At 45.6% G+C, this 18,213-nt stretch overlaps 1 protein-coding gene across 2 annotated transcripts in view; it reads right to left on the reverse strand.

Moving 5' to 3' along the window:
- The window catches only part of KCTD15 (potassium channel tetramerization domain containing 15), a 46,169-nt gene extending 30,993 nt beyond the window's left edge, over positions 1–15,176 (reverse strand). The window contains exons 1-2 of one of the 2 annotated variants that reach the window (XM_027784228.2): positions 14,750–15,176; positions 8,766–8,941 (exon numbers count right to left, since the gene is read on the reverse strand). In XM_027784228.2, the coding sequence (XP_027640029.1) occupies positions 8,766–8,929 (164 nt within the window). In that variant the 5' untranslated portion in view covers positions 8,930–8,941; positions 14,750–15,176. Of the gene's footprint in view, positions 1–8,765; positions 8,942–14,239; positions 14,565–14,749 lie in introns of those variants that run through there. The other variant, XM_055819038.1, reaches the window with a different exon arrangement.
- Between the last annotated feature and the right edge of the window lie 3,037 nt (positions 15,177–18,213).

The raw sequence follows: 18,213 nt of genomic DNA on the forward strand, positions 1-18,213 counted from the left end.
TTTATAAACTTCCTAAGTAGTTCATGAAATATCCCCCTAAGCAGACCAGCTGCCATTGCAGGGTCTTTACAAATCAAAAGACCAGTCATGTGTATTCAAAGACCAAATATGAAGAGGTAAGACCTCATCTGCTCCACTGGTATGGTGAGCTGTGACCTCAGGACATGATTTCCAGTACAAAGCTACTGAATCCACATCTTTACCTAACCCCTGTCCATGGGATGAGGGAGCTAGCCATGCAGCACGGGAAGAAGCAATCAGTGTAGGAGATTCCCCTTTGCTTCCAGTGTGAAGCTGCTACACCTGTGGACCCAAGCGCAGGTGCAGTACTTTACACCATGCTCTTCGGCAGGTTAACAGCCTCCACCAGCAGCACATAAAAGGAGACAGGCTGCTTCTGTGGTGTGTTGTGAGAGTGGTTTTTCAAGGTATGCTGCTTGTGCTTTTCATGTTACTGCCCTGAAAATGACTGCTGAAAGAAAAGCTGAAGTGTACTGCTGGCCCTGTCAGGTGAGTGGTAAGCAAAAGTAGTAATGAAAGAAATGTCAGAAGTACTTGAGTAACTAACCTCAGAAACTGCTATAGGATGCTAAACCAAAAAAACCCTTGAAAAGTTGAACTTTTGCCTCCTTGTCTGCTGGCTTCTCTTTGTGAGTTTTAATAAACCAGTTTTCAGTCTGTTGTAAGCAGAAAGGGTGGGAATTGCTAATGTGCTAAGTGTGACCCAACTACAATTGTGTTATCATTGCAGAAGAAGAAAGCGAAGAGCAGAAAATGAGATGAGGCCAGCTGTGTTTTGTGTTGGAAGTACTGGAAACACTGTTCAAGGTTCATCTTCTAGGCTCCTCTGAGAGGCCCTAAATGACAGCCCTCCTGACCATGGGCAGGCTGCGCAAGCTGCATGGAGATGTCTGTTCTTCCTTTCAACTAGCTGAGTTGAGTAAGCTAGTATCTGCATAGGAATGTCCAATTTTCTCAAAGTCAGGGTTTTTTTCAACAGCCTGTGCCAGGCACAGCACCACACTGTAATTTTATTTCTGTAAGTCAGGTGAGTGTTGATTTGCTATCTTCTCCTCTCCATGACTAGCTTGGTCTGCCCCTTCCTAGATGTCATGATACCCATTTATGTCTAGAATTCAGCACAACCCAGGCTGTAAATGTATGCAGAGAAACAATAATTTCTGAAAAAGTGTTCATCAGAGACTAGGCTAGGCAGTATTTTCTGCCTAGTGCATTTCACCAAGTATTCCAAGTAACCACACAAATAAGTCATTTATCGACAGGGCTTAAACTCAGCACCCAATTACAGTAAGATTTGTACTCCCAAAGGGTAAACTCTATTTTCCTCTCCAGAGCCTGCAGGCAGTCCCCGGGCAGCGGCTGTGCTGGGCAAGGCAGCAGCTATGAAGCCCACGAAGGAGTAAACACCTTTATCACAGCAGACAGCTCAGCTCTGTTGTGGCTCCCTACATGCCAGTTAGTAGGAGAACCTGGAGAGGTGGAGACAGACAGGTCTGAAGAATCAGATTCCATACAAATTCCTTCCCTCCCATTTCCCCAAGTCACTGGGATGAAGGGTTAAGGTTACAGGGACTATTCTCCTTTATCAGCAGATCTCCAGCTGGGCAACAACAGCCCTGGACAACATGCAGAAACTGCTATCACGGTGTGCTTCTGTGGGCTCTGCCAGACCCCAAAGCCAGGACTTCTTGCCACTAGTGAAAGCCTGAGACGGGGTATACAACATCATCATTCCCAGTTGTAATTGCATCCCTGTTACAGATTATTTTTATTTTCCACAGAGGCCAAGCCATGTGCCCCTCCTCTGGCACAGGTCATGCTCTGGGGCTCACGGAGCAGGGACTGTTGGACCTCCCACTGGAGCGGCTCTGGCCAGCCCGCAAGTTCCTTGCCTGTGCCCTGTGCACTGCCTGGGAGCTGTGCTGGATCCCTCAGAGCAGCAACACACGTCTGCCCATAGGAACAAACATTTCACACCTTTTCCAGAGCTTATCAAAGTGCTGCATGGACTTGTGTGACCTCCGTCACGCGGCAGCCCATACAAAGCAGCAATACTTGGCTTCGCAGATGAGGAAAGACTGGTTCGTTTTACACTATCTGATTCAGCAGCCTGGCAGTAAGATTTCCTTCACTTTCTCAAGCTCTCACTCTGGTAAGTGCAACATCTGCAGGCAGATGGTGGGGGGGACAAGGGCTGCGAAGGAGAAAGCCCTTTTTAAGTTGTTTTTTCCCTAAGTGTTCTTCTGGTCAAAATTCTATTAGAAACCAAAGAGAGGTTTACCCAGTCAACAACCAAGTAAGAAAAATTCCAAAGATTTATCTCTAAGTTGCAGGTGCATGAAATAAAAAACGGAAATTATTTTAACCTCCATGAAAATTCTGATGTTAGCTCAGAAAAGGCACTGCATATAACCAAACCTCTGATTTTTCAGCTCCTTTACTTGTTCCCATCTGCAGCATACACCTGATTGCCTTGAACAATGGCAGAGCCCAGGGGAGCCCTAGCAGGCTCACCCCTCTCTGCAGAGCTGCCACACTGGTGTGCCGTGTCGTTACATGTGCGCGGCGCTCATGCACCATGCCCATAACCTGCATCTCTGAGCTTGCTCCTGCCTCTTCGGGTGTTTTGCTTTAAAGTCTGTGTATGGTTCAAGTTCACAATACCGATTAAAAATAATGAGCTTTCTGCTGCAGCTCGCATGCAGGTGCATTTTGTAGCACTTCACCTCAATGTGGGCTGCTGGCACCTACTCAGCAGCTCTGCCTTCTGGGTAACAGACAACAGTTTGTAGCCTGTGAGTGTCTAAGCCTGGTATCACCCTGCAAACAGGGTGCTTCACAACTGGCCTTGGTGGGAAGAGTAGTACCTTACAAAGGGTGAAATGCACCGTGGCAGCATGCTAAACCAGAGTAGTTTAGTGGGTGTGCAGGGATGAGAGAGGGACTGAAGAGGGACAAGAAACTATACAGTTGCTGGGTGGGTAAGCAGCACAGAGGAACAGTGGCACAGAGAGGTTTGGGAGACACCTACGTCAGGATGGATGCTACCAGTGCCACATGGCACAGGACTTCTGTGGCACAGGGCTGGCAGGAGGCTGTGCTGGCCGAAGAGAGCTGATGCTGCTGCTGCAGACCGGGATCCTGCCCTCAAATGTGCTCTGCTTTTGTAGCCACCAACAACCTCTGGTTATGAACAAATCTGGTCTTCACTCCACTTAACCTGGCCTGAGTACAGGCCTTGTTGAAGGACTAATTTACACCCTAACTGCCAGCATGGGGTAAGTGACAAAACTTGCTAACACGGTATTTTTTTCAGGCAGTAATATTACTAATACACAGATCTGATTGGAAATTAGCAAGTAAGTTAAGAGTGACACTGGACTGATGCTATATGAGCAAAAAATGTGAGATGTTCTCAGGTATGCTGAGTCTGGAGAATTATATGTCCTAAACATATCCAAATTAAGAATTTTCCTGCTCCCTCCCAAGAAGTGCAGACCCAGTACAGAGCCCTTTGTGTAACGGATGATGTGGAAAATCCATCTTGTAGGTCTCCGTAGCAGGTGTATCTGAGTTTACAAAGCCACTGTACCTGGCTGTACAGGATCAGAAATTGTGTTGTCAGGGTCAACACAGGGGACCTAAAACTTGGAGAAGTGCTTTCCCCTGAACTCAGCCCAGCCCACTGCGGCTGCAGAAAAGGGGGGAGAAGCAGAAGACCTCAGGTGTCAGTGCTGAGCTCCAGCAACCAGAGAGATGGAGGTGTAGAGGAAAAGGTTAAGGGAATTAAAACCCACAGATACCTACAGAGTAGCTAGAATCAAGAGGTCACACCTGGTAGGAGAACTTGTCTGAGGGTGCATCTATAAAAGGGTGACTGTTTTAACAAAAAAGTCAAGAGAAGACACATGCTTTAGGGAACTCCTTTGTAAATGACAAAAAAAGCCCACAAGTTCAAAGGAGAGGCAGGGGGATATGCCTGGAGCACTCTACTATGTCTTGTAACAGCTAAGGTCGTTAGTTTCTGAAACACTTAATACAGCCTGGGCTGGTTTTCTTTGGAGGACATAGTGTCCAGAGTGGGCCCAGGTTCCCCAAAAGCTGAGATCAGGATGTGCACTATGTTAGCACTGGCTTGACATGCCTTGGGCCATGGGGCCAAAAAGATCTATTTTCCTGAAAAGGAAAGGCTGGGAGCAGAGAGGTCCCAAACATGGCGCACTACATGGGATCTGTGCGCCCATGCTACTCCCACCTAGACAGTGCCACGTCAATTAAAATATTCTTGCTTGCTTCTGTCACATGATTAACACCATGGAAAGCATGAACTTCTATAAATAAAATTTGAACAAAAGAACATGCTTATCTTTAGTAGATGGTTTTTCAACAAATACTAATTAACCAAGAACATAAGGTAAATGTATTTACCTTTTATAGCAGAACAATTCACAAAGAGCTCACAGCGATTCCTTGAGTTAAAAACATTATTTAGGGCTGCAACAAGGACAGGCTTCTGATGAAAACTTTTGTTCTGCTTTCTAACAGGAATTCAAAGTGGTATCAAAGTTTCCACTGAAATTGAGAAGCCGGGGCTTGCGGTGGTACTCGTGGATTTGGAACTTCCAGTTCTTTTCCACCTGAAGTCAATGAGCTGTCTGCCACCGAGTTCAGTGGGAGTAAGACTGGAGGATCTGGCAGTGTCTTTGGGTATTCCTGACTGCAGGTCAGGAGCTTGGACTTCTGGTGTGGGTTTGTTTTTTAAATGAACTGTCTCACTCCCTTGGATAAATACAATTTGCAACTCTTTGTACAGATCTGCTAAAGGCTTTGCAGCCTTTACAGTCTGTCATATGAATCTATATTCAAGTGTCAATGTGTGAAGGAGCTGCCTCAGAGGTCCTCTGGGAGAAAACATGAATGGAATTTCTAGAGGAAATGCTCTCAAAGGTAAATAATTTGTCTACTTAGCCAGTTAGTTTAGAAAGAAGATGTTGGTGGTAAGGGTCATGAGACTGAATTCAACAGGTTTTTCTTCTTTCTTCCTGTAACTCACAATTACCGGAGTTGGGAGTTTTGGTGGGAGAACTTGCTGAAAATACACTCCTGAAATCCAGCCTCAGATCCAGGTAAGACAACATCAGCCTCCTTGTACCTCCAAAGCTTGTTACCTTTAACGGCAATTTTGGGTATGCACAGAAAGCAGCCCGAAGTGGCTATAGGAAGAGGGATTAATAATATTACTTCTGAGGTAATTTCAGTGAGCACCATCGTTATGCTGTCGGTGGCCACAATTTCTCAGAGTTTGATGTTTCTTTAGTACAGTGTTTCATTCAAAAAGCCAATTGGAAAGGTGAGTAAGAGCAGTATGTAAGGTGAGTGTAAGTGGTTTAGAAACAATATTTGACAGTGGCTGTTTAACCCTCTTCTCCTTTGTCACACCAGTTGTGTACTGCTCAAGTTTTCTCCTTTTTAGCTGAGAGAATTTAAGCAGCCCATAAAAATTTACTGGAAAGGGAGCATCTATCTATCCCTTTTAATGGCTAATCTGGCATCCTTTACTTATGCTAATTTAATCAATGGACAAATGCTCTTCCCACAGCAGCACTAACATAAACCATGTTAAAGACTTATGTCAAAGTTGCTCTGAAACAACTCTGGGATCACTGAAATGCAAGATCTGCCCTCCAACTTCACATCACCAGCTAGCTGCTCCTATGACACAGACTTCCAGAATCGGGTCCTTTACCTCCCCTAACTGGAGCCCACCAAGTGACTTGGGAAGAGCCAAGCAGAGCCAGCTAAGTGGGCTAAGCACAGTCAATCCTAACAAATTACAATATCACGCTGCCTGCTGTCAGGTGTAATTTATATCATACCAGAGGGGTGACAGGAGAGCAGGTATAGGCAGGAACTGGTCATACCTATACTTGCTCCTGCTGGGCCTGATCTGGCAAGCTGCTGGGAGCTCTTCCCTCCCATTGAAGTCAATGTGAATTGTGTTTGTTCAGGACCTAATAGGATTGGGCCTCCTCAAAATACTATGGAAGTATAAACATGATTTGCTGATTGTATTTTTTTTCCTGTTTTCCATTAGCATGTGATGTCTCTGTGTAAGCGTACCTTGATTGTATTTATACACATTCACAGTCTGTATGTGTCCTTAAACACACATGTACAGTATATATGACAAACTAAAAGCCTAGTTAGGATTTTGGAATGCAGAGGAAGAAACAAAGAGATTGTAACAGAAAAAAAGAGGAAGTTTGTTCCCACAGCTTTCAATTTTAGTGAGCGCAAACTATTTTATGTGACTGAAGCTAAGATTCAGCAAAACATTTCAGGGTATGCTTACATCTTTTGCTGAAAAACAATCTACAAGCCTTCGAACTCGTGCTCAAACCAAGAGTTTAATACAGTGCCCAAAAAAGAAAGCTCTGTGTATAGGTAAGTATGGCCATGCCTCTATATGTGGCCAATAATTTTTTTTTTTCTGAGTGTAAGCTAACAGTGCTCTGACATTATTTCCAGATGTCTTGCTCAGAAAAGCTATCTCCTTCCTGCACCTGACAGACACAGACCACTGTGAAGACAGCCTGTGCCTTACAGAATATACACACCAGGGCAGCGAAGCACAGTCAGGAGCTCCAACCATCCCCGTTGAAATAACTGCAAGTACTTTCCCTTAACCAGGAATGAGAGCAGGCCAGACTCAATGGGGGGGTAACCAACCAAGTCTAGTATGCAGCACTGCAGAAAAAACAAATTTTAAAAAACTTTGAAAAACGATCATAAATTAAGGTGTACCCTTCATCCAGCTTCATAATGTACACAGCAATATGTCCTAGTTGGGATGCTGGTGAAGGGCGATCTTTTGCTATAAAAAGGTCTCATCCTGTAGGCTCTTACTCCAGTGAGAACTGAAGTTTGAGCATGTGAAAAAGCACTGAAGCCTTATGAGATGACACAGTGCTACAAACAGAAGACAGTACATACTAAAACATCAGGCAGCACGTGAGCTCTTGGTCAGTTTTGTACTTAGAGTTTAGACAAAGTAAAAAATCTGAAGAAATACTTTGTTGTTTATCAAACAGGAAAAAAAAGCTTTAGATCAGTAATCTATTCTCTTTAAATAAAATCTGTGAATTTATGTATATTCTCCCAAAGCTTCTATAACTGAAGCTTTTATTAAGTAAGTCTGATATGGGGTACATTTTAAAAATAGCGTCAGCAGTGGTATTTTAAAATGTGGAAACAGATGTGCCACTCTGTTACAACTGCTGAATCTTCTCTGTATTTTTTATACTATAAAGCATTTGTCTGCTTCTGTTATAAATCTCTCCCCACTGAACAGATTTCTTCTCTATGACTGAAGCAGTACCACACAGACATTAAACACACTGTCCAGAAAAATCATATTGTTTTGGTCTGACCATAAAATACAGGTATTTTAAGAACTGTTTCTTTTCCATAGAGAATTTCAGCAGCTCCCTTTCCTTCGAATGAAATCACAGCCATATGCTTCATGACATCAGAGGCATTTCAAGGTGTCTCCATAAATGTCATTTATTGCTTGGGAACCTGCCAAATCTGTGCAAAAATCCTTAGTTCTTGTAAAGGAAAAATCTTCAAATGAAACTAGAGCTTTACACCGATTGTCACACAAAAAAAAAAATCATCTAAGCCCTAAGGGAAATACTGGCCTTGTAGGCAGCAAAACTTCTGGCAACAAAACTTGCTGACCTGGGCTCTGGTTTGCTTTTGAGTCCATAGTGCCTCCTTTAACCTGTCTGCTGGGCACCCTGACGCTGCACATCTATACCTTCTCCTGGTTACATATGAGGCACTTACCTGTCTGAAAAATAAGCACTCTGAATGACAAAAACTTGAATTGGTTTAGTGATTGTAACTGTAAATCAAAATCAGGTATGTCTTAATGTCATGCTCCAATGAATGTGCTTTAACCCTTAACACAGTGGTCCTGTCCACACTACTGTCACAGGCCTGATGCTGCCCAGGATCCCCCATCTCTCACAGTGCTCAGCACCCACTGGGAAAATAATAAAGACTGCCATATACACAAATCACATCTCATATCACATCTGTTCATAATGTGGCGTATCTAGAGTCTAGTCTCAGACAATACTGGCCAGATCTGAATAAATTTTGCCAGACATGTCACCAACCTGTCTAGCACAAATTAGCCACCTTTAAGCATGCAAAGGTTCAATCCAGCCTGCAGCTGCAAGTGGACAGAGCAGTCAGCTAGCCACTGCCCAAAGGGAATGACCACTGACACAGAGGCACACAGCTGCCACTGAGGTTAGGTTTTTTGGCTGGCCAACAGAAGCATCCATTAGTCCCAGTGTAAGAGAGCCATTCTGTTTTCCAAGGAAGAAAAAAAAAAAAAAGGAACTTTTTCCTCCCCTAAATCTGAAAGTAGTTGCTTGGTACAGTTAGAAATAATCTAGGAAAGTACACCAACAGGTGCTTCAAATATATCAGCAGAATGCAGAAGATGTTGGGAGAGAAAATGAATAGACTCTAAAAAATACATAAATTTTAAAGGCTTTTTTTTCTGTAGAACCCCAGTGAAGTTTCTGTATAAATCGGGAACTGAATTATTCATAAGTGGTGAATATATAATAAATTGTATTTTGCATTGAAATATTCCTCACAGGTACATGCCTCTTTCCATGCAACCAACAGAAATTTGGGCAGAGAGCCTGAAAATGCCAAGGTCTTACCTGGAGTCTGGGTACTTTGTCAAGGTAGCCAGGCTGCTGGTGTACATGTGTCCTCCTACATCGATGTGTACGGGAGCGTTTGACTTGGTGAGTTGAGCTGGGAGAGGAATTCCTTGAGCAGCCAGAGGAGAAACTGGGGACCGTGTTAGAGACAGACGGGACATGCTTCTTCCCTCCTGCAAAGGGAAGGCAAAAAAGAACAGTTTCTCTTAAATGTAGCAGTGTGTTACCTTTCTTTCCAGTGTGATCACAGATCTAATCAGATCATTTTTGCATCTGCCTGATCACATATTCAGCTAACAAATTATTGCCACCACTGTAATTAAGTGTATTTGCATCATTTTCTTCAAAGTACCAGAGGGGAAGAGAAAGATGCTTATTAGCAATAAGAAATCAAGAAAAAAATTTTTCAAGGTGTCAGCCTCAAGGGGCATAAAACAAACTGCAAAATTCTAATTAAAGGTCGCGGGCTTATGTGTTAGATGTGAAATATCCCCTGACAAACGAATAACCAATTTGTGAATTGGGATTCAGGGGTTTTTGCAAGTTTGTCTCAGTAACGAGACACCTCTAAATTAGTGACTTCCTCAGTACCTAAGGCATTTAGTTTATACATCTAGTAAATTTCACATCAAACTAAGATCAATTTTCAGGTTTATTTTCAATAATAGTGAAATAAATGCATAATTTTCAGTTAAGCCTTACTATTAGACATAAAGAACTAATAAACTTTCAAATGGAAAGCAATTAATACCTGGAAGCAGTGAAACCAGTGTGATATATAAACTGGCCCATGACAAGACACCTTAGAAAGTACCGTACAGTCTGGCATACAAAATTGCAAATTCAACAATCCACCTAATAAAATATTTGAAAATTAGTGAAATTTCTGAATTGAGTCCAAAAATCCTCAGCTGACATACAAAGCAAAAAATACTGAAATGTCTTTAAAAATGAACACGACAACCACAGCAAAAGAAAATTCCTCAATTCTCTTCTGTAAGAAAAGCACAGCTTATTCTGCATGAAACGTGTCTCAAAGCTGATTTCAGTTAAATTGGTATAGATGGCATACATGTCAAACGGAAAAAAACCCTTTTATAAAGTTTAAAAAAATGTCCATCCATTCTCCCCCTTATGGGTAAAGCAACATATGCAAAACATTATAGTTGAAGACATTTCTGAATATAATCTAATTTTCTTGGTATTTTGTTCTGCAAGCATGCTACCAAGCACCCAGGCTCTTCCTTACATCTGACAAGCACTTTACATGCAGCATTGCAAAGTGAATTCCCATTTCTCTCACATTACTTTGACAATGTTTCTTAGAAATCTAAAGCTGGTCTCGCCTTTCTCTCAGCAGTATTTTGCACAAGATGCCTGGCTACCCCACTCGATGAACATACAATTAGCAACATTCTTTGTAAAAACAAATTCTGAGCTATATAGAAAGGGACTGAAAAATCTTAATACATCTGGACAGCTTCACAAAGTCATCACATCTCCATTTACTGCATTTCATCTTGGTTAGCTCCTAAGAATTTCCTGCATCTACAGCACAGAAATACATCACCCCATTATGAATCCACATCCTTTTCTCTTCGGAGGCTGGACGGACATCTGCACTGAACACGAAGCAAATACCAACTCTGTCCTAGGACTCCTGTGTCAGCCGATGCGAAATTGGGCATTAACATTTTTACTACAGCACCACCTTCAAGGAAAGTGATTGAATCCTTTCATGACTGAAGACGCTGCTTTCTTGTTTCCCACAAGAGCCTGTTGTGGGCAATCTTCACTAAATATGTCATACAGCATAAATAGAAGAACTAACTTTTAAAAACAACTTACATACTAAGTACCTACAGTATTTCATCGACATGTTTACTACTCTGTGGGTGCCTCATCTGCCTGCCAACACAAAGGTTTTTTTTTTTCTTACCAAAGAGCACTGTAAACTCATGTTCACTCTCTACTCCTTCACTTAAATGAAAGGGTCAGAAGATCCAGGCTGAATGTCAACCCTGTCTTTGTTCAGACCCCAACTATTATCACTAATGATAAAGGTACAGACCTCACATGCTACAGAGCTGCCTTAGAAATAAATCTCATGCAGTTTCACAAAACAAGTGCCTAATTAGGGCTCATCTGCACCCCTTGTTACAATTTCCAAATGAAATCAAAGGACTTCCAGTCCTCTGTAAATGCGTCTTACATTTAACCATTTGTCTTGAAATACAGGCTTCAATTTTAAAATATGCACAGATAGCTAAAGATCAAGTGATCTGAATCTATTTGTGCATATTTAAACACTGCTGCTATCTTAGGATTTTGTTTAATGTTGGTATACCAGTAAATTCCTTGATCTGTAAAGAGTCTGAGATTCTCAGTGAGGCCATACTCACACAGTAGATATTTAATTTATACTATTCACTGGAGGGACCTTTTGAACAATCCTCTGCTTTTGGCATCTCTCAGCTAGAGCATGTGTTGAAAAAACACTTAATTATAGAAAATCACTGGAAAGCTAAAATAGTTCTCAAACTTTTATGGCTTTTCATACTTATTGAGGGTGCCACTGGCTTTTTGGGGGAGGGGAGGAGAAGGGGAATTAAAACACAGGCTTTTCCCCTGGTCGGAGAGGATTCCTATTAAAAAAATGAATCCTACATTTTTATTGAAGTTGTGGAATTCAATCATCTTCATATGAGCAAACTGTCAAGGGGCGTAATTGCTAAGCACTACATAAAGGGCACTGAAAACATTCCTATTGCTCCAAAAAAATAAATAGCCCCTATTTCTTAAGGTACCGTAACCCTATTTCTAATGACTCCTTCTTCTTGTTAATGTAAAACGCAGCTAAAATTCATCACACTGAGTAATGTTGTTATTTTATGCACAAAGCAAAAATCCTAAATTTATTTATCCGGTGAAAGTCTTTATGCACATATTTTCTAATACTGATGTGAAAATTAAAACCTTAAGGGTAAATATCGCAGAAACACTAACAAACTTCATTTATTAAACCATGTTAAAATAATCCTTGCTCTTTAGTTGCCTACAACAGGATACAGCATCCCAACTAGTGGCACAGGCAATAACCCTGCTCTAATAAGTAACACAGGAACCTGCTGAAGGCAAAATCAATAGAGCCTGATTCCCAAATTATGTGAATATTTAGTTTTTCAAACATTACACACCAAGATCTTTCAGAGCCAGCTTATCTTTTTCTGCCTTTCTAAGCTAACTGCATAAGTACTGCTTGTAAAAACTATTTGCCCATGCAAAGTGAAATAATCACAATGCCATGCTCATTTACACACAAAATGATTTTGTGTCCCATTGTGCTCACAGTTGTTCAGCTCTCTAGGGGTGATTAAACTAGCTATGCTGCTACAGCTTGAGATGATTTCACTGAATCGTTTCTCCATGAAGTTGCTTCTTTGCTAAGCTGTTATTTTAACCATAAAAGGTAAACAGAAGGCAGTTGTAAGAGCTCCATTCAGCTCCGTGCCCAGGGCTATAACCCTAGGGCAGAGAATGCTGAAAGACTGCAGAATTTTCCAGGGTGTTGCCTTTCTTGCTCTAAAGCCTTCAGGAATACTGTTCATTTAATACACACTCTAGATGATACATTTCAGATCCTACTAAAAGAAAGACTTCAAAAGTGTAAGAACTTTTGGGCGGATGAAGCTTTCCCACCTCTGCACATAGCTTGGGGCCATGGTAACCAATACTGGCTGTTGATGTTGGGAAAATACAGTAGAAATAAACTGCACAGAACAGAGCAGACAGATAGGGACAAGGGAGGTGAAAGGTTGCAGGGAAGAAACAGGCAGCGGTCTGGCAGGGGTAACGAGAAAAAAGGGAAAAGAATGAAAAAGGAGGCGGCTCTGAAGGAGGGACAAAGTTAAATCAAGGAGCAGGCACTTAAAAGACTACAGATGGGAAGCAAGACTAATTAAGGATGTAAAAGCGCTTTGTTTCTAAAGTTTATTGTTGCCAGGATAAAAATTAATTGAAACTAATGCTGTTATTCACTCGTGCAGTTTAATTCCTTCATGCACATTGAAGACGTGAAATGAAAACGGCAGGTTTAAGGACCTGCCATGAAGCAGCCCGCTCCCCCGGGGAGCCGGAGCGAGGGCAGGTCGCGGCCGCAGCCAGGGCCAGCGGGGTCCCGGCGGCTGCAGACCCCCGGCCCGGCCGCACCCCGCGCAGCGCCCGCAGCTGCTCCCACGCCGGTCCCCTGACTGGGTTCCCGGGAAAGCTCCTCTCCCTCCCCGGAGACCTTGATTTCTTTACCGGCGGACCCAGGAGAGCATCAGGGGTAGATCACCCGCCGCAGCCCCCGGGCGCCCCAGCCCCAGAGTGCTCTGTGGGGCAGGACCCGGCTGCAGGAGTTACCCGGCCCTCCCGTGACTTGACGGCAGCGCCTGCATTTCCCCAGCCGGCGTTTAGCGCAGCCAGAGGGGCACAGCTACAGACTTGGCAATTACCTTTGTCTCTATAAACAGGGACGGCGACCGCTCGGGTCTGCCTCCAGAGCCACTCCGAGACAACTGCTCTACGCCGTGAACCCAGCCTAAAGACAAAGCAAGGAGGGGGCACTGCAAACCTCGGGCTCGACGGCTCCAAAATTAAGTCCGTAAACATTTGCACACACCTCCGCGCGGCTTCACTGAGCACCGGACCGAGTGACAGAGGAGATGGTGCCCAAAACTTTTACAGGGGAGGGGGGAGCTCCCTCTGGAGCTCTGGTTACCGACGGGGGGGCGGGGAGGAAAAAAGAACAAGGGGAAAAAAAAAAGGTTGGTTCCCCCCCCCCCCGCACACCCACCCCCCCCCACCCCCCCCGCACCCCGCCTATCTCTGGCAGTCTCCAGTCTATTTAGTGCAAGTTTCACGTCACCCAAATGCCTTTCCCTACTGATGGTCAGGGAAATCACCAGCAGGCAACGCACCCGGTCACTCAACTTCTGCCTTTTTCTTCTAAACACCCTGTATGCCCGAAGATAAAATTCAACCAAAAAAAAAAAAAAGCACAACATGGCGTCCTTTACTTATTCCCACATAACAAGAAAGGAGATGTCTTAGATGAATGCAAGAAAAAAAAAAAAGCCAACCCCGAATCCCCGATCCTGTACATTTTCCGTGCAGCCAATGGTGGTGAGCATTAGCCAGGCTAATGTATTAATTTTGCAGAAGTGTGCCACATCGCATGCAGGAACAGAAATGCAAACTATAGCCTAGAGTGGTTTGAAGTCTACCCCAAACCAAGCCTTCCACTCTCACTGGCGCCAGAGTTTCATTCACAGCCCGCCCGTGTTTTCCATACGCGGCGCTCCCCATTGTCGCCCGCCTTCCCTTTGTGCCGAGCCGCCCCGCCGCCAGCCCCCGCGCCCCGGCCCGCGCACCCCCGCGCCGCGGCACCCCGCCCGCCGCCCGCCCGACCCCCGCGGCTCCGCGTGTACCATGCGGGAGCGCGGAGCGAGCCGCGCTGCCTCCGCCGCGCTGGGGCTGGGCCGTCTTCAGAGCCGAGGCCGGGGCGGCAGCGGGAGCGCGGGCACCCCGGGCCGCGGGGCTCCGCCGGCGCTGCCCATGCTGGAGCGGAGCAAAACAAAACATACACACGGGCGCGCACACACACACAGAGCCACACACACACACACACACACGCAGCGCTATCAAAGCGGGGCGGCTGCAAACGGGTCCTGTAGCTTTAAAAAAACACCCCTCCGCCGCTTCTCCTCCGGAGCCAAGCGCCGAGTTAGTTTGAAGAAGAGGCACTTTCCAAAAAAAAAAAAAAAAAAAAAAAAAAAAAAAAAGAGAGAGCGAGCGAAGGCGCGAGCGTGCCGCGCGGCGCAGCGCGGCGCGGCGCGATGCAAAGCGATGCGATGCAATGCACGGCACGGCACGGCACGGCGCGCACTGCGCGCTCCGGCCCCGGCACGGGCAGCCGCGGGAGCCGCCGCGTTCCTTACCTTGAGCGCAGAAGAGATCTGCGAGCCCCCCTTTGGCTTTGGGCTCTGTTGGGTTTGTGTGTGGATGGGCTCAGCTTTTTTGCTTTTATTACTATCTTTGCTCCGCAGATCCTGCTGTGATTATTATTATTTTTAAAGCTGCTCTCTCTCTCCTCTCTCTCTCCCCGTTTTTGCTGCTTCTTTTTGTATTTATTTTGTGTGTGTGTGTGTGTGAGGGGAAAAAAAAAAAAGCCTTTAAATGAAACTGCCGAGGCTGTTATGAGAAGAAAGGCAATAATCCCGTCTCTAAATAACAGAGGGAAGGGAGAAGAGGAGGAAAAAAAGCGAATTCTTGCTCAGGGCTTTGCAAACGCCTGCAGGGCAGAGGATTAGGCTACAATTAGCTCAGCCCTTTGCTCTCGCCCTAGCTAATTTTGCGATGAAAATTGGATATTTTTCCCTCCTTTTGGTGAAGGTCTCCAGATTTATTCCCCCCCCCCCCCCCCCGAATAAAATAAAATACAACCCCTGAAAATTAAATAAGGCTGGGAAGGCGGCCGGCTCCCCAGCCCGCGCCCCCGGCGCCGCTGCCCGCCGAGCCCCTCCGCGCCGCGCGGCTGGGGCGGGAGCCCCGCGCAGCCCCGCGCAGCCCGGCCCGGCCAGGCCCTGCCGGGGGATAACGGTTCGGTGTAGGGGAGGATCAGGCCACTGTCACGTCCTTCAACAGACTTACTGAAAAGAAGAAGGAGGAAAAGAGGGGGGGGAAGGGGGGGGGAAAAAGCTGATTTTAATCATTGTCATTTGGTCTGATGTAATATTTCCCCAGGCATTTTCAACTAGGCATAAATTTTCAGCTCCCAAATAAGTAACACAGGGCACGTTTCTCACATCTCTTGACTCCTCTGTTACAATTAGGGTAGCACCCACTCTGCACTTGTTGATAAACTAGATCAAGTTCAAAAATAAATAATAAAAAAATAGCCCTGACACCCCCCCGCACACACACACCCCCCAGCACCCAGCGCCGCCGGGGTGCGGACAGGGGGTCTCGGAGGCGGGGGTGGGGGGGGGCTGCAATTATTCCCATCCATCCATCCATCCCGCCTCCCCCTCCCTTTCACCCTTTGCTAATGTCTCGCATTGTAAACGCCAAATTTCCTGTAGGCCATTAAAACCAAATGACGTCTATCGACATGCATTGTGCTATTGCGGAGCGCCCTGGCAGCCCGCCCCCGGCCAAAAGCGCCATTTCAATTAGAGCGCGCGGCGCGATGGCGCGGGGCTCCGCGGGCGGCTCCGCGGGCGCGCACCAGGCGCGGGGGAGGTGGTGCAGCAGGAACACCCCCCTTCCCCCCCGCAAAAAAAAAAAAAAAGGGGTGGGGGGGAACAAAAAAAGAAAAAGCAAAGCCCTCCCTCAACTTTCAGCCAAAGACGCGGGTCTGCCGATGCCTGCGCGCGTTTGCCAGCCGCCGCGGGGGATGCGACCCCCGCGCCCGGCTCCGCGCTGGTCCCCGCGGAAGTTTGGCGGCGGGTGCGGGGGGGCCGCTCCGCGCCCCGATCGCGCCGCAGCCCGCGGGCGGCCCCCTGGCGTGGCCGCGGCGCTCGGGGGACACCCGCCGCCTACCGCGCCCGCGGAGGGGCGCCGCGCTTCCCGGCGGCCGGTGGCCGCAGCGACTCGTCGGGCTGCAGCGCCTACTAGCGCCGAGCGCGGCCGCGCAGGGGAGTTATGCAACGCTGCGCGGCCCCGGGAAGGTCAGGCCGCCGGCGCGCAGGAGGGGCCGCGCTCCCCGCCGCACCCGCGCTCCCCTACGCGCCGCGGGGCCGCCCCGCCGGGGAGCAGGGCAGGAAGGCAGGCAGGACCCCTAAAACTAAGGTGTTTGGTTTTTTTAAAAGTTCTCTTCCGTGGCAGGAATAAACAGAAACTTTTCTCCTAAGGGTAGCTTTTTTTTTTTTTTTTTTTTTTTAGAGTACAAACTACAGGAGAAGAGGGAAATTTTCTCATTAAAGTTACATCCCTGCAGTTAGTTCAATTACTTGATATATGCAGAAGATGTTGTAAATTTAAAGATTTAAATAGCTTACAAAGATGCCGGAGGCTCCATCAGTTAATTTCCTTAATTTATGGATTTTTAGCTGAGCTTCTGAAATGAAAAGGAGAATGAGAACTAGGTCAGCAGAGAGATTTGCATCCAGAACAGACTAAAATTTGTTTTCCTTGACCATCCCATCAGCCCAGGTGTGATCCTTTGGCAGGGTCACCGTCCCACACCTGACCTCCAGGGTGGGACTCTGCCTCTGAGAGCACCGCACAAAGGGGTGGATTTTATTCTAAAATAAATTCTGAAGGCGAGCGTGTCCCCAGATGGCTGCTTCACCTGAGCACTGGGCAAGGCTGTAGCCTAAGTAGCCTCATCTCCCCAGTACTCTGGTCAACAAGTGGATACGGGGCGGACGAGATGCACTGAGACTCGGTGACCTGTCATGCAGCCCCAGTTTCACTCAGCTTTTCTGTAGGGGTGCAAGCGGACTATTTGGGATGGCTTGGCATCATAATTTTTACTTCCCCTGTGAATTACTAACTGCTAAATGAAAAATAAATAGGAGAATCTCAAACAGCAATCAAAGCATCGTAAAAATGGGATGCTTCTGCATGGAGGCACAGTAAAGAGGAAAGAGAAGATCTAAACATGCTGCACTGAACAAAAAGCAGAAATTGTTTTCTGACTCATCCCAACACATCTGTGAGAGGTACCATTTAATTGTGCTGTGTGGAAATGGGATGCATGGCTAATAAAGATTTGTTTTGTTTGTTTGTTTGCAGATCAAAGCAAAGACACGGTAGCACTTGGGATGAAAAGGCATGCGCATGGTATGTAACTTGTGCGGGACTGTTTTCACAGTATCTAAGAAAAGGACAATGTACTTGAGAGCTTTGAGTTTTTTCTTGCCTGTATTAATGTTGAGGGTAATAAAGGTACGCATTATAGCTCTGTATGCACTCACTCATTTCTTTCTTCTCACTCAAGTGTGTGAATGCCTTTCTGTTGTTGTGTTTCAATATGTATGAATATATACATATGAATTAATACTTAAAAGACTGATATAAACTAAACAGTTTTAGGAAGCAACATTGCAATATGATTAGTATTGGTGTTCATGATTTAACATTTCTTTTCCCACCAGATGAAGTTTCTAAGATTTGCAAGGTACGTGTCAAGGACGGGTATATAAATGGATTTTTATTTATTCACAACTCCAAGACTAATTGCTTCTCTTTGCCTGAAGGCCAAGAGATTGGTTTTAATATGACACTTCAAAAGTATTCATAGAACTACAGAGATACTAAGTGTCATTGTTTAAGAGAGAAATCTCGCTATGCTACTTGTGACCCTGAAAATAAAATCTTCCACTGTATTTTGAATCCTAATGTTGTTGTTCAGCGTTTCACTTAAAGCTCAACTATTAAGAAGTGTACAAAGGAAAAT

This window comes from Falco peregrinus, chromosome 14, assembly GCF_023634155.1.
Source record: "Falco peregrinus isolate bFalPer1 chromosome 14, bFalPer1.pri, whole genome shotgun sequence".
In the NCBI taxonomy this organism is placed as follows: Eukaryota; Metazoa; Chordata; class Aves; order Falconiformes; family Falconidae; genus Falco; species Falco peregrinus.